The sequence below is a fragment of the Miniopterus natalensis genome, chromosome 6 (genome assembly GCF_054644295.1).
Source record: "Miniopterus natalensis isolate mMinNat1 chromosome 6, mMinNat1.hap1, whole genome shotgun sequence".
Classification (NCBI taxonomy): Eukaryota; Metazoa; Chordata; class Mammalia; order Chiroptera; family Miniopteridae; genus Miniopterus; species Miniopterus natalensis.
In genome coordinates, this window is record NC_142086.1 from 8879984 (window position 1) to 8900766 (window position 20783).

A 20783-nucleotide genomic window follows, 5' to 3' on the forward strand; every position below is an offset into this window, starting at 1 on the left:
TAAACATTCTGTCTTAAAACGATTCCTGAAACATTGAAGGCAACTTTTCACCCTGCCTTGTGCATGATAACACTTTTTCTTTCCTTATTTTCTTACCTATATGTACATTTTTTTCCCCTTGGAGTTAATCATTTACATATTAATTTTAAAAGTAAATAAATTTTTTTTTTGGAGGGATGGGAGAATTTGGTTAAGAATTTCATTAGAAAGTAATTTCTAGGAATCTCACCGAAACTATAAGCATCCATTTGATAAACACCAAATATATACAATTTCATTACTATATGGGATAATATATTGTTTCTGACACAAATAATATTTTATTATGCCATATTCATAGGCTTCTCATTTTTACTGAGTAACTTTTTATTTCTTGAAGATCTAATTGGCTTTATTAAGTGATTCATTAATTGGGCAGCATCCCATATAGCAACTAGGAGAACTCCCCTATTTTTATTTAAATAACTTTGATACATGAACTGAGGAAATGGAACCCTGGACGTGGACTCTCACTGCGAGAGCAGCACACCGCTGGCCCACGCCTGGCGCACGGGGCCGTTAGAGTACCTAGGATGCCCAGATGCTCCTCTTCAGCTTTTCTCTCCACTGGAACGCGGAATGTGCCATCGGTGTACTGCCGATACACGGCTTTCTTGTACTTTGAGCCTATGTAAAATTCCTCCTTATCTAAAAATGCATTATTCGAAACACTTAAAAAAAAACACACACACACAACTAAGTTAGTATTTGTCTTAATGAAAATGGAAGTTGAGTTTTAAATTTTAAATTTTGAATTAACATACAGTTTTTATTTTAATAATTATGATAGTTTTCAATACCACGCTCCCATTCTAACAAGACTTTAAAAATAGACACGTGTGGTAGAAAGTGCACCTGGCCAGGGTGGAGCCACCTGCGTCCTGGCCCTGACTCTGCCACTAGCATGACCTCCAGCTAGTCCCTGCCTATCGGAGCCTCAGTTGGGGAGAGGTCATCTCCAAGGTTTATTTATAGCTGTAAAATTTGATGGGTCCAGATTTCACCAGTGAAGTGTTCCCTGTATACTACAATGTTTCTAGTCTATAGGAACTGAAGTAGCCATGTTTTTCTAGATTTTTTTTAGCTAAAGTTTTTATTGACTTCTAATGGCTCCTATAGCCTTTCTACTATTTTAACATGATCACTGAAATAACCTTTAACTCCTTTACGCTGCAGATCATAACATCACAGTCAAAGTGACCAGCTAACCACTGCTTAGCTACAGGTTCCCAGCCATGTTGTGCACCCCAAACCTGAACACATGCCCGCCCCAATCTGTCAAATCATGCCCACAAAGGGCTGGTGCATGGTGTGGGAGACCATAGGGGGAACAGTACGAAAGGGCTAACCACAGTGCGGGTGATGTTGCCCTAAACAGGATGCTTCTGAAGCTCCAACCACCACCCTTAGCTTGCATCTATTCAGGCTGAACTTATTTTTTCATTCCCATGAGGTACTTGCTATTGGTGGTTTTTGAACCGCATTTTCCTGTAACTTCTTGGAGGGCAGAGACTGTGTCTGCTACACAGCCCTCAAGAACTTAAAGTTTTCTTTCATACGTAATAGCTTTAAGAATGTGAAATAACTGGTTACTAGACTAATAAAATCTTTGGAGAAAAGATAACATAAACAGCAAATGGTAAGGAAATATTTTAGCTCTGAACTGAGGCATTAATTTTGGTGTAAGCTTGAAAATCAATGACAAAATAAGGGCATATGAATGTGAGACGACACTCCAATAGAAAAGAAAGAAACATGAGTGACTGCAAACGGAAATTTTCCTATGAGAAAATTGAGAGAAGCTGAAATTAATGAGGATTCCTAAGAAGCATTTTGTTATTGTTTAATGCAACTGTTAATTTTACTGCAATTTAACATAATTCTCTCTTCTCTGATAAACTAAAAAATTGGGAATGAGAGTCTAGAGAATTACCTTTGCTCTTGTAAACGATGCAGCTCCTTTTCCCATTCCCTGCTTGGGGAGTAATCCCATTCCACCTCTACTGCAGCGATGTAGTAGGTCCTCTGACCCAGGTACAGTGGATTTGGAGTCTCAGACAGCTGCCTGCATTGGCTCACGGTGTATTTTTGCTTCATGCCACCTGTGTAGTGATCAGTTGTGAGGCACTCAACATCAAAAGTCCCTTGAAAGGTGAATAAGAAAGCGTGTCACTCCTTTGCTCAGCACCTTCTGTGGCTTCTCACCTCACTCAGAATCAACATCTTTACTGTGGCCCCGGTTACGAGCTGGCGTCCCACACCTCTCATCACTGACCTACTACTCGCTCCACCCAAGCCACCTGTCAAGGGAATGTCTGCCTCAGGGCAGTCGCTTTTGCCAGTTCCTCTGCCTAGAACATTTCAAAATATCCACATGGCTCTTGCACTCATTTCACTCAAACCCTCTTTAATTGTTACCTCCTTAGAGAAACTTTACCCAACTCCCCCCATCGGTCACCAGAACCTTCTCCTGCCCAATTATTATTCAGAATACTTATCAGCTGCATGAGAGCAGACACTTTATCTCTGTTGTTTACCGTTGTATTTACACTTGTGTAATGAAGGAAGGAAAAGGTGACCCTAAACCTGTCTTACATTTTAGTGTCACATAAGGAACCAAATAAAGCCTGAAGCAAGTTAGCATTTAAAAAAAAATTTTTTTTGCTTTTAGTTTTTTTTATTCATTCATGGCCAGACCTGTAGGAGTCTCTGAATTTGCATGGCTATATTTCTAGTATAAGTTATTCAATCGCAAACAACTGACAAATGAATACTACATCTAGGCTACAGAGAAATGATAAGTTTAGGTACAGAGCCTTTAGGGAGTCTTCCTCCGCCTTGTCTGATTTGCCAGTGTAACAGAGAGTAAAAACTTTATACTACTATGGCTAACCATATAGTAGAACTAAAATAAGAATGAACTAACAAAGAAAACTCATAAAAAATTCTATATAATGCAACCCATATTAATCTGAGTAAATGTTAAACCCAGCTTGTTACTCTAACCTGATTTTTCTCTTGAAACTAGAGCTTGCATGTTAAAAGTTTTTTAGTATATTTCACAGTTCAGGAGTTCCCATTCCTATGTGAACCTAGGAAGTGGCCTGACCTCAAGACCCCAGCTGATGCCGACCACTCAGCCATAGGAGCTCAGTGGACAAAAATACCATATGGCCAACCCAAGAATGGTGACCATAAAGATCCATATCAAGGCCTATGGGAAGATACCCTGCACAGCCTACACATCCTGCATGTCCAGTTTTCTCTCCCCTCTTTCAGCCCTATAAAATTTGTTAGTTTAACCAGAACTGTTAAGATGAGCTTTGGGACAAAAGTACCACATCTTCTCAGGTGGCTGACACTTAAATAAAGTGCTTTCCTTCTCACCAGCACCTTTCTCACAAGTTTTGCTTTCGTTACAACAGACAGCTGAACCTGCGTTTGGTTACACCAGCTATCTTTAAAAGGACCATATATAAACAGAGAATGTTTTAAGGATTCTGCTTTGTGTAAATGGGAGAAATCCCAGTCTATTCTTTTGTCACCTCCTTCCCTCCCACTGACAAACAGGAAATGGACCTGTCTGGCATATAGCAGGTAGTGGCCCAGTCTTGCTCTTCCAAGGGAAGGAAGGGGACTTGGGAGGCTTGGGGAAGGGATGAGTTTATCACCCAACACAGGACTATAAACCAAAACCTCAGGAATTGATCCAATAGAGACTTGTCTTGACTTCAAGGAAATACACCTTCAGTATCAGGCTGCATGGTGAGTATGAGACTTGTTTGAGGGAAGAGGTTGGCTGTGTCCCTCCTTTCTTCTCTTGACAGATACGTGTTTCCTGAGAAGTAAATCCCATGTATATCGGCCTCATTTCCAGCACTGAATAAGTACCATGTGGCCAAATCTCCTTTGCACATATTGAGACCAGGCTGATTCCCATACATAAATCCATTCATGGCTGTAAAAGGTGGAAAATAACATTTTGAAAGTGATTTACCTTATGTCCTACTACATGACAACTTCCTAGACTTTCCAGAGCCAACTTTGTTTATTTAATTTTTAAAAGACCCATTCTGGCCTCTGTACTCCTTCCTGTGTCAGGAGTGGTTTTGCAACTCCTTGATGTTCCCTTCAGAGAAGCCCTGGGACAAAGAAGCAGAGCTGAATGCAGGATTCTCAGAGTTCTGTACCCTGGGAACCTCACTGTTCTTCCCAGCTAGCTACTTCTCAGTTCTCTCAAGAGTCATATTGTGAACACCCATATATATGAGAAATAACAGTTCTTCCTGGGCACTGTAGACTGGGAGTGGGTTTGTTGTTCTAGATGGAAAATTCTGTGATTCTTCTTGAATTAATAGGGCAGAATATTTTCAGGAAGTTTTCTTTCACTGCTGTTTTCAATAGATAATATATTTGGCTCCTCCAGAATGCAAAAATGCTAAATCAAAAGGAATATTTTAAAGACTGTGGGTAATATGACTAGTATCGATCCAATTTTAAAAATCTGTAACACAACTTTACATTTTTTTCTTCTTGCTACAATAGTTTTCACGTGTTGTCCATTGGTGGTGTGTGTGTGTTTTGTTGTGTGGTTTTTTTTTTCCAAACAGCTCACTGTCTCTGAACCCTAACTGCATTTCAGAATTACACTGGGAGCTAAAAATAAATCTGATGCCAGGTTTCAATAAAATAAAAACCTCTGGAGATTGCCCTGAGCATTTTAAAAATAGCTTTAATAGTTTTTAAAAGCTCCCAGTTGATCCTACTGTGCAGTCAAGGATGAGACTTATTGAAGTTTATTGAGACCAGAGACCATATCTTTCTTCATCTTAAATAATAAAATGTGCCTGTCATTCTTAAGCCACAGATGAGAAAAGCATCTAATCAGCAGTTCTCAAACTTGAGTGTAGATCAGAATCACCTGGAAGGTGTGTTAAGCATAGATTGCTGGCCCCACACCCAGAGTTTCTGATTTAGTAGGTCAGGGTTGGAGCCCAAGAATTTGTATTTTTAAGAAGCCTGGGTGATGCACATATTAAGGACCATGCATCTAATCGACGTACTTTGTATGTTTCATCCTGAATTAAGTGAAATGAGGAGTAATTGACCAATACATTAAATAATCAATGGTACTACCTTCACTGTATTTAATCATTTATTGAAAATTGAACAATAGGCAAGGCTATCGGAATTTCAGTATCATTAAAAGCATTCCATGGGCAGCACTGAAATAACTTGAAACATTGGTGGATGAAACAGTACTTACAGTGCATCTTATTAGATTCCTGAAAGTCTGCATCTTCCTTATCCACCTGATCAGGTGAAGTTGTAAATGTTTTAATATTATCGTCCAAGAGTAAACTCTCGTTCTCATCAAACACCAAGGGTAACAAATAGAACTCCTTGTTCATGTCTTTCTGTAAATCAAAGCAAGAACGACAAGGTGAAGACAGGATACACAGGAAGGCTTCTGAGTACACAACACTAATGGGGAGGATAAGAACAGAAGTTTCCACTCCTCTTTGTACACTGAGGCTCATGAAATCATCCTGCTGACCACTAGAGTTTTCATTAGTATCTATGCAGTGGATTTTTGGTTTAACATGATAACCTAAGCCTCTCACTGCACCCAAAAGTTCTGACTCCCCTCTCCCTGCATTCCTGCCAGCTCTACCAATACTCATTAAACCCACCTAAAATCAGTTGTTCAAATAGGGGGGACAGGTGCCTGTGCTGGAAATCAGGGAAAGTGCCATCCACATTCACAAAAATGAAGAATCCTATAAGGCAGAGCAGGGGAAATCAGAGGGAGGCATCATCTTAAGGAAAGTAATAGCCTACCAGGTGACTTGGAATAGGAATTTTCACAACCTCAAGGCATCTGAACAAACATTCTTGCTCCCCTTCCCCCATCCCTATTGAAAAATAAGGAAGCTATCTTGTCTATGAAATGATTCAGTAGTTGAGAAGAAAGCAGGCAGCCAAGGAATCAAAGAGTATGAGCCTCTAATGACAAGTTACTGCCACAAAGAAGAGAAAATTTCACAGATGATTGCATGTCTTTCTCCTGAGATTGTTTTTAGATCAAAAACACATCAAATTTTAAAAATCTAGCTAAAGCAGAGACCTGAGGTTAGTACCTGCAGAAAACTGAATCAATGATGGAGATGATCATAAGAAAGCTCCCATAAATCAGAAGAAAAGATTCAAGGATTAAAAATATACACATAGCAGAGATCCAAGATTGTGGCAGATTGAGTGGACTCTACACTGACACTCTCCCAGAACCAAACTGGAATTACAACTGAAATAAAGAAAAACCACCCTGAATAATCAACTGCAACTGAAGACTGACTGGGCCCTCATAACCAAGGACCTAATGTGGAGACTGCATAGTGACTGGTAGGAAGTAAGGAGGCACAAGATGGCTGGCCAGGCTCCCATAGGCAGCAGCTAATGGTCCAGAGATATCTCAGCTGTGGCGGGTTTCCACTGAGAACTCTGGGGTCTAAACTCCAAGCTGGGCTCCCCAGCCAGGAGCACCAGAGCTGTGAAAAGTGACCACATAACACCTGGCTGTGACAAGCAGCTGGGTTTCTGTCTGCCAGGGAGAGAGGGCTGGAAATGCAAGCACCCTCCTAAAGGGCCAACACACAAAGTTTCATGTGCAGCCACTCACCTTGGGCTCTGGTGGAGGCAGAGTGGATTAGAGCAGTGTGAGAAGAATCCAGGGGGGTTGGCTGGGGGAATAGGCCTCAGAGAGTACCCATGTGGACCATGGTGCTGAGTCATTCCTCCATACAGCAGAGGATGTCTTTCTCAAGCAGACATTTACCTTCTAAGCAGCTTTTGCCTGGGGCATGGGAGCAGTTGCCCCACCCTGCTGGAAAACCTCTGGCCCCACCTCGTGAAATTTCTACAGTCTGAGGCTCATTAAGAAACTGTATAATAGCTTCTGGAAGCTTTGAGTCTTTGCCTGATTTGCTTCTGGATCCAGGGCTTGGAAAAGCAGACCTTGGTGCACATCTTGGTCCAGTCCAAACACACCTAGCCCCAGCAGAGGAAACCAGAAGCTGTGGAGTGTGGAAAATTTCAAACAGGGTACTCAAGGCCAGTCACAAAAAGCGTCTGATAGCAGCTTGCACCAGAGACGATTCAACTGGGAGTCCTAGCAGATCTACCTAATACATACAAACAAATCCAAACAGGCAGCCAAAATGTGGAGACAAAAAAGCCCCAAATGAAAGAACAAAATAATTCTCCAGAAGAAGAGATAAATAAAATGGAGATAAACAATCTTCAGATACAGAGTTCAGAATACTGATCATAAAGATGCTCAACAGCATGAAAAAAGATATAGAAACTATGAAGGAAATTAAGAATGACATAGTAGAAATTAAAAAAAAAAAAAAAACATTGGAAGGAATGAACAGCAGATTATGGAAAGCTGAGGTGGATCAGCAAATTAGAAGACAGGGTAGAAAAAAAATCAATCAGAGAACCAAAAAGAAAAAAAACAATTAAACAAAAGAACAGTTTACAGGAGCTGTGGGACAACATGAAACATAAGAATATTTGCATCATAGGAATGTCTGAAGAGTTTGAAAGTAAGCAAGGGTTAGAGAACCTGTTTGAAGAAATAATGGCAGAAAACTTCCCTAATTTGGTCAAGGAAAAAGTCACACAAGTTCAGAAGGCACAGAGAGTCCCAAGGAAGAAGAACCCAAAGAGGCCCACACCCAGACACATCATAATTAAAATTCCAAAAATTCAAGATAGAGAATCTTAAAGGCAGCAAGAGAAAATCAATCTGTTACCTACAAAGGAGCTCCCATAAGGCTATCAGCTGATTTCTCATCAGAAACTCTACACGCCAGAAGGGAATGGCATGAAGTATTCAAGGTAACGCAAAACCAAGGACCTGAAACCAAGAATACTCTAACCAGCAAGGCTATCATTCAAAATAGATGGTGAAATAAAGAGCTTCCCAGACAAAAACAAACAAACAAAAAAACGGTTAAAGGAGTTTATGGCCATCAAATCAACATTGCAAGAAATGGTGAAGGGACTGCTGTAAAAAGAAGTTGAAATAGAGAGAATGAGAAACATAATCATAAAGAAATAAAATGGCAATGAATAAGTACCTATCAATAATAACCTTAAATATAAATGTATTAAATGTCCCAATCAAAAGACATAGGGTAGCTGAATGGATAAGAAAACATGACCCAAATATATGCTGTCTATGAGAGACCCACCTCAGAACAAAAGAGTCACACAGGCTGGAAAAACAAAAACAAACAAAAACCTTGTGGAGGACTTTAAAGGCGAGCTTGACAGCAATACAGTCATAGTAGAGGACTTTAACACCCCACTGACTTTACTGGATAGATCTTCCAGAAAAAAATCAACAAGGAAACAGTGACTCTAAATGACACACTAGATCAGATGGATTTAATTGACACAGAACATTCCACTCCAAGGCACTCATAAGCATTCTCCTCAAGTGCACATGGGACATTCTCAAAGATAAACCACATGTTATGACACAAAATGAGTCTCCACAAGTTCAAGAAGATTGAAATCATGTCAAGCATCTTCTGGGACACTTATACCATGGAATACTATGCAGCTGTAAAGAAGAAGGATCTCTTACCCTTTGAGACAGCATGGTGGGACCTGGAGAGTATTATGCTAAGTGAAATAAGCCAGTCAGAAAAAGACAAGTGTCACATGATCTTACTCATATGTGGAATCTAATGAATGAAATAAACTGATGAACAAAATAGATCCAGAGACATAGAAGCATGGAAGAGACTGACGAATCTCAGAGGGAAGGGGTGTGGGTGGGAAGAGATTAACATAAGAATTTATATACATACTTGTATAGCCCATGGACACAGACAATAGTGAAGTGAAGGCTGTGGGGAGGGGTGCAGGGTGGAGGGGATCACTGGGGGAAAAAGGGGGACATTTGTAATACTTTCAACAATAAAGATAAATTTTTAAAAAATAAAAAATAAAAATATACACATAGTAATGATTTTAGAGACAAGTTATTAAAGGGAAGACATACTGATAATAAATAATAGTGGAAATCATTGGACTTCTCTACTACAATAAATGTCAGAGGAAGATGGAGTAGTATTTATGTTTTTGAGGGGAAAAGATTATGTTATGAAAATTCTGTACCAGGCAAAGAACAACAAAAAGACATTTTCAGATGTGTGAGGTTTTCAGCAGGGGACCACTAAAATCACTTTATGTTCTAATCTACAGAAAAAAATTAAATGAAAGTTTATAGGTCACATTTTTTTATCTTAATGCAACAAAACTAAAAATCACTAATAAAAGGACAAAAAGTTATAAAACTTAAAAAATCATATTTGATCCAAATAACTCTTAGATCAAAGAGGAAAGAAATGAATTACTATATACTAAGTAAATATTGTCCATGAGAACACTACGAGTTAGAATGTATGGAATATAACTAAACATCTAAGCTGAGAGTCTGAAATGCTTTTTATTTTAAGAAAAATCAAATAAAAATAAATGTAAATATCTAAATATTTTAGAAAATAAAATTATTAAAGAAAAATTAATAAAGACAGAAATTAATAAATTAGAACACATTAAAATAGCTATACCTGAAAATGTAGTCTTTGAAAAGACCAATAAAATACACAAAACTCTGGTGAGTCTAACAAAAAAATTGAGATTCCAAATACCCCACATTAGGAATGGGAAAGGAGCAGAAATAAAATAGTGGGGACTAACTGTGGTTATAGGAAATATTAATCATACTTTTTTAACTGTGATTGTTCTGTTCTGATTAGAGAAAGCTCATTTTAACCTGGCTGAGAGTTGTACGCCCTAGAACGTGGTAGTTAACCTTGGAATTCAGTCCATTCTCCTTTTCCAAGAACTGCCTAGCATCATGGAAGGATTAACAACTTTGTTCCCAAAACAATGGAGTCCCGGAGGCACCTGCCCTTTGCAATCCCCAGCCCACATTGCTTGTAACCTGTAACCATTATACCTTGCTCATTCCCCATGCCTGTAATTCCTACTTTCCCATGTAACCTTTGTCCTTCTGCCCAATATAAGCAGTTGGATTATGGGGAGAGGGGGGCTTAGAGCAGATTTTCATGGATGACCCACTGCTCTCCCATACTACAGGCATTATTGGAACAAATGCTCATGTATGATTCAACCCTGACTCTGCTTAATTGTCTCAAGTGGTGAAGGCAGCCCAGACCCATTTGTTGTCCAGTGTCACATGTATGAGAGACAAACAAAGTGACACCACTGTGTACAAAAATGTGATCAGTTGACTTAGAAGAAGGACCTGAATAGACCAATATCCATGGGTGAAATAAAAACAGTGATTAAAACATTAATAACATAACTATTTCTTAAAAGTCACAAACTCAAAAGTTTCTAAGTAGCGAATGGGTTCTTATTTATTTAAGCTGTTCCAAAATATTAAAAACATAAGAATCTTCCCAATTTATTTAATGAAGATAGTCTAGCCATGATATAATACCTGAAAATACACACAAAGTTTAAACTGGTATCACTTATAGCTTAGATGAGAAATTCTAAATAAAACACTATCAAATTCAACACAGAAATATATTGAAAAAAACACCATGCTCAAGTAATGCTTTTTCACAGAAGTGCAAGGATGGTTCAACATTAGGAAATTCTTAATGCAACTGGTCACACTTATAGGGTAAAGCAGGAAAGAAATATGTTTTACATATCTTTTTTTATTTTATTAATTTTAAAAATAATTTCAAGGAAATCTAAAAATAAATTTTTAAAAAACTTGACATCCTGGCATTAGCTATTCCTTTTGTTTTCCCCCCAGATCTCTGCAAGTCTTCCTCCTTGAAATTTAAATATCATCCCAAATATTCCCTCCACCTTATCTAAACTAGGATTTCTTTTTACTATGATATTACCCTATTTTGATTTTTAAAACAATTGTCATCTTCTGAAGTTACCTATTTCCATTTCTTTGTGTGTTTGTTTATGGTCTCTCCTTCCCACCCCCTTCAGACCCATCCCCCCTTCCTCTCTGGTACACCACACACAACAGTATAAACCCTATTAGAACAGAAAACTGGCCTGTCTTATTGAGCAATGAATTCTGTGCCTAGCACAAGATGTCTTCTGAGCAGCTCAAGTGATTTTAAATAGAAAAACATTTTCAGTAAACCAGAAATAAAATTTAAAAATACCAACTAATAGCTAACATCACACTTAGTGGTAAAATAATAGATATACTCATTATGATCAGACACTATTTTACATTATTCGAATATTGTATCCAATCTGAAGCCACATGGCTAGCAAGTAAAAAAAGCCAGGATAAGGACTTTTTTTTTAAATCCTCACCTGAAGATATTTTTTTCCATTGCTTTTCAGAGAGAGTGGAAGGGAAAGAGAGAGAGAGAGAGAGAGAGAGAGAGAAACATCAATGTGAGAGAGACACATCAATTGGTTCCCTCCTGCACACACCCAACCGAGGCCAGGGATCGAGCCTGCAACTGAGGTACATGCCCTTGGCCAGAATCCAACCCGGGACCCTTCAGTCCAAAGGCCAACGCTTTAACTACTGAGCCAAACCAGCTAGGGCAGGAAAAGGACTTTCAATGCCTCCTGTAGACCTTTCTGTGTTGTGACGCCTTCATTTCCAAATGAAGACAATGAAATATGTAGAGGATAAACTCACAGTTTAAATCTCAACTCACTGAGTTCCTCCACTCCAGAAAGTGGGGATAACAATCCTTAGCCTCTTGGGTTACCGTGAAAGCCAAATGAAGCAGTATGTGTGAAAGTGCATGGACAGAGTTCTATAAACTTTAATCTCCTTTTATTCCTTCCCAATGTAAGCATAAGATCAAAGAATGGGATCCAGAGGTAGGAAAGTATATATATATTTTAAGTTACATGCTTAAAATTTTAAATAATGACATTACCATTTATAATAGCCAATTAAAAATATCCAGATATAAACTTAACAAAAATTACTCAAAACCTATATAATGGAAACTATAAAATACTCCTGAAAAACACAAAAGTACACTTGAACAAATAGAAAACATGTTCTTCTGTAGGATGACTCAACTTTATAATGATGCCTGTTCTGCCCTGGCCAGTGTGGCTCAGTTGGTTGAAGTGTCGTCCTATATACCAAAGTGTCACTGGTTCGATTCCTAGTCAGGTCACACACCCAGGTTGTGGATTCCATCCTTGGTGGGGACGTGTGCTGGAGGCAATGGATGAATGTTTCTCTCTCTCTCCCTCTCACTTCCTCTCTCTCTAAGATCAATAATTTAAAAAAATAATTGTTGTCTGTTTTGTGTAATTTGTATATTTGAAACAGTCCCGACCAAACAGTGTTAGGCTCTTTTTTTTTTTTTTTCTTTTTCTGGAGCCAGATAAGTTTTTTTGAGGTTCATTAGAAAGAATAAGTCAGCAAAAATAGCCATTAAAATGATGAAAAAGAAGTGCAATGAAGTATGGCTACTAGTCATTAAGTATATTATATAGACTCTATAATTAAAATAGTATGCTATTGGTGCATGAATATGTAGAGATGAATGGATTAGAATAGAAAATCAAGAAATAGACTTAACTGTGTATGAAAATTTTAGTATCTGATAAAGGCAGCTTTTAAATCAATGTGGAAATGTTAGACTTTTTAATAAATGGTGTTAAGATGACTGGATAGTCATATAGAAAAAGATAAATTTGATCCATTCCTCAACTGTACAACGGGATAAATTCTAAATAGAAATGAGATTTAGATGTGAAAAATAAAACAAAACAAGCATGTGAAGGCAGTAGGGGCAAATTCCTTTATAACCCGGGAAATGGGAAAACTTCTTAACTATGACTCAAAATCTGTAAACAATAAAGGAAAAGATGATAGAAATAAAAATTTTACATGGCAAATAGCACCCATAAACAAAGTAAAAAGGCAAATAACAACTAAGAAAAAAATATTTACAACTGATATCTCAGACAAAGCGTTTCTATCCCAAATATGTTAATAGTTTCCAAATGAGTGAAGAAAAAGATCTATATAGAAAAATGAGCTACAGCTATAACAGTCAAATAAAGAAATGAAAATGGTTCTTAAGCATTTGAAAAGTTGCCCACTACTAGTAACAAAAAAACCCAAAAAACAAAAAAAATAAATTTAAATTACAGAGATACTATTTATGTCTTATTAGATAAGTACAAATTCCCAAATTCAACAATACACTTTGTAGTAAGGCTGTAGAAAAACAGATCATCTCACACTATACCTGGTAGGGATGCAGTATAGCATAATTCTTATGGAAGGAAATTTCGCTATATCTAGCAAAACTGTGTATGTACTTATCTTTTGCCCAAGCAATAAAACTCTTAGGAATTTATTCAAAAGGTATGCTGACAAAAATACAAAGAGATGTATGAACAAGGCTACCCATTGTATTGTATTTGTAAAAGCAAACACTGGAAGCAACCCAAATTCCTGTCAAATAGTAGGCTGGTTGTATAAACTGTAGCATGCTTACACAATGAAGTAATATCTACTGTAAAAAAGAAATGAGTAATATCTCCATATATTACAGATGGGAGGGAATTACAGATTATATTGTTAGGTGGGAAAAAAGCAAGGATATGAATACACACACACACATACATATTGGTTTATTTTAAAAAATAAAATAAGAATTAGAGAAGTAATCAATGACATTGAAAATAGGAAAATCAATACAAAAAAAATCAATGAAACTGAAAGGTGATTCTTTGAAAATATCAATAAAATAAATAAGCCTTGAAGGAGGCTAAGAGAGAGAGAGCATAAATTACTAATATTAGAAATGAAACATGGAACATCACTACTGATCCTATAAACATTAAAAAGATAATAAAGGAATATTATAAAAAATTATATGCCCATAAAATTGGTAACTTAGATAAGGTGGGTCAGTTCCTTAAAAGACACAATTTGCCAAAACTCACACAAGAACAAATAGACAATTTGAATAGGCCTACATCTACTAAAGAAATAGAATCAATAGCAAATAACTGATCAAAACAGAAAGTACCAGGCCCAGATGGGTTCATTGGCGAATTGTACCAAACATTTAAGGAAGAAATTATGCCCATTCTATACAATCTTTTTCAGAGCATAGAAACAGGGAAAAACTTTTCTCATTCTAAAAGGCCAGCATTATTCTAATACCAAAATGAAACAAAGACATTATAAGAAAACTACAGACCAATGTATCTCTAATGAACATAGATATAAAATATGCCCCAAAATATTAGCAAATCATATCCAACAATGTATAAATATAATAATATATTATGATTAAGTGGGATTTGTTCCAGGTATGCAATGCCAGCACAACATTATAAAATCAGTTAATGTGAACCATCAAATCAATAGTCTAAAGAAGAAAAATCACATGATCATGTCAAAAGATGAAGAAAAAGCATTTAACAAAGTCCAACACTGATACGTGACTAAAATCTCCCAGTAAACTAAGAGTAGAGGGAACTTCCTTAACTCAAAAAAATCTACCCCCCCCCCCCAAAAAAAAACCTGACACAACCAAAACTACTGCTAACATCATACTTTATGGAGTGAAACTAAAAGTTTTCCCACTAAAATCGGGTACCAGGAAAGGATGTCCCCTCTCACTACTACTTTTAACATTATACTGGAAGTCTTAGCTAAAGTAACAAGACAAGAAAAAAAAAGGCACACTTTGTTCACAGATGACATGACCATCTATGTAGAAAATCCAAAAGGATTGACAAAGAAATTCTTGCAACCAATAACAATTATAGCAAGGTTGCAGGATAATATGCAAAAGTAAATGAAATCACTCTCCTATATATCAGCAATGAAAAAGTGGAATTTTAAGTTAAAAATAATACCATTTACATTAGCATCCCCCAAATTAAATACTTAGGTATAAATCTATCAAAATATGTACAAGATCTATATGAGAAAAACTATAAAACTCTGGTGAATGAAATCAAAGAACAAAATAAATAGAGATATATTGCATATTCATAGAAAGGAAGACTCAGTACTGTCAAGTTGTCAGTTCTTTCCACCCTGACCTATAGATTCTATTAAATCTCAGAAAATTATTTGCAGACATCAAAAAACTGATTCTAAAGCTTATGTAGAGAGCAAAAGATTCAAAACAGCCAACCAAATATGAAGAACAAAGTTGGAGGACTGACACTTGACAACTTCAAAACTTATTATAATACTACAGTAATCAAAACAGTGTGGGATTGGCAACATAACAGACTAATAGATCAATGGAAAGAACAGGGAACCCAAATATAGACCCAAATATATAAATTTGGTCAACTGATATCTGACAAATAAGCATAGGCAATACAATGGAACAAAGATAGTCTTTTCAACAAATGGTGCTGGAACAACTAGATATCCACATGCAAAAAAACAAACCAAAACAACAAGCTAGACACAGACCTTACTTTTTATACAAAAATTAACTCAGAATGGATCACAGACCTAAATGTAAAGGCAAAGTCATAAAACCACTAGAACACTAGAAGATAACATTGGAAATCTAGATCACCTTGGATGGAGTGATAACTTTTTAGATAAAATACCAAAGGTACAATCCATGAAAGAAAGAATTGATAAGGTGGACTTCATTATAGTTAAATTTTATGCTCTGTGAAGATAATGTTAAGAGCATGAGAAGATAAGCCACAGAATGGAAGAAAATATTTGCAAAAGATGCATCTGATAAAGGACTATTGTCTAAAACATTAAAAAAAAACTCTTATAATTCAACATTAAACACATAGACAATCCAATTAACAAATGGGCAAAAGACCTTAACAGACACCTCACCAAAGAAGACATACAGATGGTAAACAAGCATATGAAAAGATGCTTTACATCATGTCATTAGGGAAATGCAAATTAAAACAATAATAAGATACCACTACACACCTATTAGAATGGCTAAAATCTGGAATACTGACATACTGACAGCGTCAAATGCTGATGAGGATATGGAGCAACAGGAACTCTCATTCGTTGCTGGTGGGAAGACAGCCTGGTGGTCTCTTACAAAACTGAACATACTCTTACCATATGATCCAGCCATTAGGCTCCTTGGTATTTACCCAAAGGAGCTGACAGCTTATGTCTATACAAAAACCTGCACGTGGATGTTTATAGCAGCTTTATACATAATTTCTAAAACTCGGAAGTAACCAAAATATTCTTCAGAAGGTGAATGTATAAATAAACTATGGGACATCCAGACAATGGCATATTATTCAGTGCTAAAAAGAAATGAACTAGAAAGCCATGAAGAGACACGGAGGCAAGGTAAATGCATATTACTCAGTGAAAGAAGGCCATCTAGAAAGGCTACATCCTGTATGACTGACTGCCCACTGGTCTTTTACCGTCTCCATAGGGATAAATAGGTGGAGCAGAGAGTATTTTTAAGGCAAAGAAAAAATACTTTGTATGACACAATGATAAATAGATGTCATTATACATTTGTCCACACCCACAGAATATTAACACCAAGAGTGAAACGTAGTGTAAACTATGGACTTTGGGTGATAAGGCTGTCAGTGTGGGTTCACCAACTGTTAGCAAATGTACCACCCTGGTGGGGGATGTGGATATTGGGGGATGCTGTGCATGTGTGGGGTTCTGGGTATACGGGAAATCTCTGTACTGTATCCTCAATTTTGCTATGAATCTTTAAGTGCTCTAAAAATAAAGTAAATAAAATAATAGTAAATAAAAGAATAAACTATAAAAATAAGCTACCTGTAGTGAGGGATTAGGTGAGAGGAAAGAAAGGCTAAAAGAGACTTCTTTGAATATGCCTCTTTTTGTAGATTAGGTGTTGGAAGCAGGTAAATATCTTACATAATTATAAAAGAACATTACAGTTTTAAAAACAATCCCTTAAAAAAGAAGTAAAATTAATTAAATTAAACTGTGTATTCTATGTGCGACAAAATTACAGAGAATAAGTATTCCAAATGACTTTAAAGTTGTAATTTAACTGAACATCCCTAGTGGGATCTACTCTGAGGACAAAAACGGCTGCAAACAAGTCTGAAACTATTTTCAGTAATTATATTGTTGGCTTCAGTGTTGTAATTATGGTTATGAGACTGTTGTGTGTATATTAGGGGATGAATTGAGTGAATATTCATATTCATTGAGAAATAAGATTTTTCAGTGCAGTTGAAGGGAAATACAGATGTAAGATCAATGAGGTTAAGTAAAAAAAAAAAAAAAAAAGCCATAGACCTAAATTGAAGAGAAAATATCACTATAAACTTATGATGAAATTTATCTTACATTTCTTTTCCATTTCTGCCTTAAAAATAATGATTAACCCAAAAGCAATAAGCCCTCCCACCCCCCTGCAGTGCCCAGATTGTGGTTCTAAAAATAATTTCTTATCCAAAAGAACCAGGGCTTTTTGGAGAAATGGTTGATTACAGGTCTGGCTCAGAAAATGTGTAATATAAATCTAAAATAGCTTTTTGTACTAGAAATCAAAGGAGCTTCAAAGGCTACCGAGTTCATGTGAAAGTGAAGGAGTCTACCTGAACAAGTCCCTCCAGAGGCAAAAAATAGGAAAAATAAGCATAATGGCAGTGAACTGGAACCCACCAAATACCCTTAAATCCATGAGTTCACGATAGTACTTAAAAAGAAACTGTTAAGACCTTTTGAAGTAGGCTAACTAAAGGGAAAGAATTAAGCATTTGTTATTTCTTACTTGTATAATATGTACCTCAAGGTAAGCAATCCATTAAGGGAAGTTCCTGTTTATAGAATAAACAAAGAAGGAATGATGGAATCCGAACGTTACTAGAGTGCAGGGCCTGATTAGTTTATAACCTAATTGTAAATGGTTATCAGTGGCTGATAAAATGGTTATGAGAAAATTATATAGTATCTATTCCCTGATAAAAGTATCCAATACCACACATGAGGTAGTATTACCAAAAACAAAAACCAAACACACAAAAATACCTAACCTGAATCTGATCAAGCTTGTATATCTAGCCACCGATTTATAAGAAATAGAGAGAAAGAGAAAGAAAGATGTTAAGTGATACGACAGGAAGGCATTTAGTAAAATCTAGACATGGGAAGCTTCTATAGGATATATGACTTGCAACAAAAAAATAAGCAAAATCTTGATAAACATATTAACTGATTGTAATGTGTGAATTATTTAGGTACTCATTCAATAAACTTGAAACAATTAAAAGACAATTGGGAAATGTAAACATTGCAAATTTGCTGATATTAAGGAATTATTATGATGATTTTTGGATGTGGTAATTTTATCAAAGGCATTTTCAAAGAAGTCCCTATCTTTTAAAAGTTTACATTAAAATATTTACTTTAGATATAAAAACAATGATGGGGTTAGGTGTTTCTATTTCTAGGTCAAAGGGTCATTTTCTCTGTCCTAAAAAATATTTTAAACAATATTTTCCTCAGTGACTGTTGAATGACTTATTACCATTAATAAGTAGATTTTTTTATGTGTGTGGAAGTCTAATTGTATCATACAAAACCTTAGATTCCAAGGAAAATTTTGTTTCCAACTCATCTTGGAATAATTGAATGAATCTAGTGAATCTCTGCATAATACAGATCTTATAAGCCTGAAGAAAGTTATAATAAACATCATGTATAGAGTCCTCATTATGTTTAGAAAACACAGACTTTTCCTTATAATAATGATAGTTCAAAGGGGCTTGGAAATCATTTCCATTTTCCCTGATTGGACTTACCTGTCTCCCATCTTCATGTAAACTTCCTTTCCTGCATATTTTCATTGGCCCTATAAGCCCAGTGAATATATCTTTGGTGGGATCCACAGCAGAATAATACATCTTAGCTAGACAGACAGGGTCCTTGTAAGTGGGTCCCACTTCTTCAGGGACAGTCCATTCATAGGTGAATGTTTCTTTGGGTGCCACCTGGGAGCCTGCAGGAGGAGGTACACCTGTGGGAAAGGCACATTGGTGAGGTTAAGTGCACTTTCTAATGTGGTGATTTGAACTGCAAAGTAGACTGGGTTTAGTCTAGGATAACCCACTTTTGTGCTCCTTATGAATTAGAATGGAATCTTACTTGAATGAAATTCTACTTGTGCTCCTGCGTCAGGTCACCACTGATGGGTGTGACTTCCTCCAGGAAGCTCCTCTAAACCTCTGTCTGAAATCGGTGCCTGCTACTATCAGAATGCTTCTATCTTCCTCTGCCCCAAATTCACATACTGGAATCCTAATGACCAATGTGATGTTGTTAGAAGGTGAGGCCTTTGGGAGGTGATTAGGTCATGAGAGTGGAGCCCTCCTGGAGGGGATTAGTGCCCTTTTAAAAGAGGCCCCACAGGGCTCCTGAGCCCTCTCACCAGGTGAGAATACAATAAGAAGCCTGAGGCTCAGAAGAAGGCCCTCACCTAACCGTGCTCCGATCTTAGGCTTCCAGTCTCCAGAACTGTGAGAAATAAATGTCTCTTGCTTATACACCACCCAGTCTGTGGTATTTAGTTAGAGCAGCCTGATCGGACTAAGACAGTGCCCCTCTTTGTGCTTTCACAGCTCCTAACAATGTCTCTGGCACCTTTCATGTTATATTGTGTGTATCACCCACCCCACCCAAACAGAACTTAACCTTCTCGAAGGCAAGCGTTAACTCTGTATTTCTATCAGCTAGAACAACACCTGGAAATAGGAGGCAACTGATGAATTTTCTATTGAACAGACATGAGCTGAAAATAATTTTAGAACTGAAAGAGTTTGTTGGTGATCCTGTTCAAATTTCTCAATTTTAAACTTGAGGAAACTGAGGCCAGAAAGACAGAATAACTTGCCTGCACTGACACTGCAGGTGGTGGCAAAGCCACTAGTCTTTATTGGTCAGCCTTGACATACAAAAATACCTAACTACATCCATATGATGGAAAATTTGTATCATTAAAATTATATTTATAAAATGCTTATAATGCTAAGAAAACAAACTCTGGGTACAAAGTATGATAAATATATTTATATACTACAACCTCAACCAATTTAAAAAATATATTAGAGCCCTGCCAGGTGTGGCTCAGCGGTTGAGCGTCGACCTAGGATCCAGGAGATCAGGCTTTGATTCCCGGTCAGGGCACATGCCCAGGGTTGCAGGCTAGGCAGCCGATCAATGACTCTCTCATCATTGATGTTTCTATCTCTCTCTCTCCCCCTCCTTTCCTCTCTCTGAAATCAATAAAGATATATTAATATATATATATATATTAGATATACACAGATGAAAGAGTAGGGGAATTATATAAAAATATAGTAGTGGTTGAGCTATGGATAATATTTTGGGCTATACCTATTTAGATTTTTCAAATACTCTAAAATGTGTATCTAATATTTTATAATTGCAAGAACATTTTTAAAATTTAAAAATCACCCCAATAGTGCTCCAGAAATGTATAATTGATATAATTCAAATACGTTACTGCCGGCATTGTCATTAATCGTCCAATTAAGAATGGACAAAGTTCCACCACCCAACTGGAAATGGTAGGAGGAGAGGTGTACTTGCTCCTGATGGTGTCTGGGCAGTTTTCTCAGAAGTCCTGCCTTCCGTTTCGAGGGGGCAGTTTCCCTGAGGTGAGCGCACAGCG

The 20783-nt window shown here is 36.9% G+C and overlaps 1 protein-coding gene across 1 annotated transcript in view; it reads right to left on the reverse strand.

The window, feature by feature from the left end:
* The window catches only part of CP (ceruloplasmin), a 72048-nt gene that overhangs the window by 19755 nt on the left and 31510 nt on the right, over positions 1-20783 (reverse strand). Inside the window, exons 9-13 of the mRNA XM_087818077.1 lie at positions 18895-19109; positions 5306-5456; positions 3785-3997; positions 1973-2183; positions 568-710 (exon numbers count right to left, since the gene is read on the reverse strand). Of these exons, the coding sequence (XP_087674203.1) occupies positions 568-710; positions 1973-2183; positions 3785-3997; positions 5306-5456; positions 18895-19109 (933 nt within the window). The remainder of the gene's footprint in view (positions 1-567; positions 711-1972; positions 2184-3784; positions 3998-5305; positions 5457-18894; positions 19110-20783) is intronic.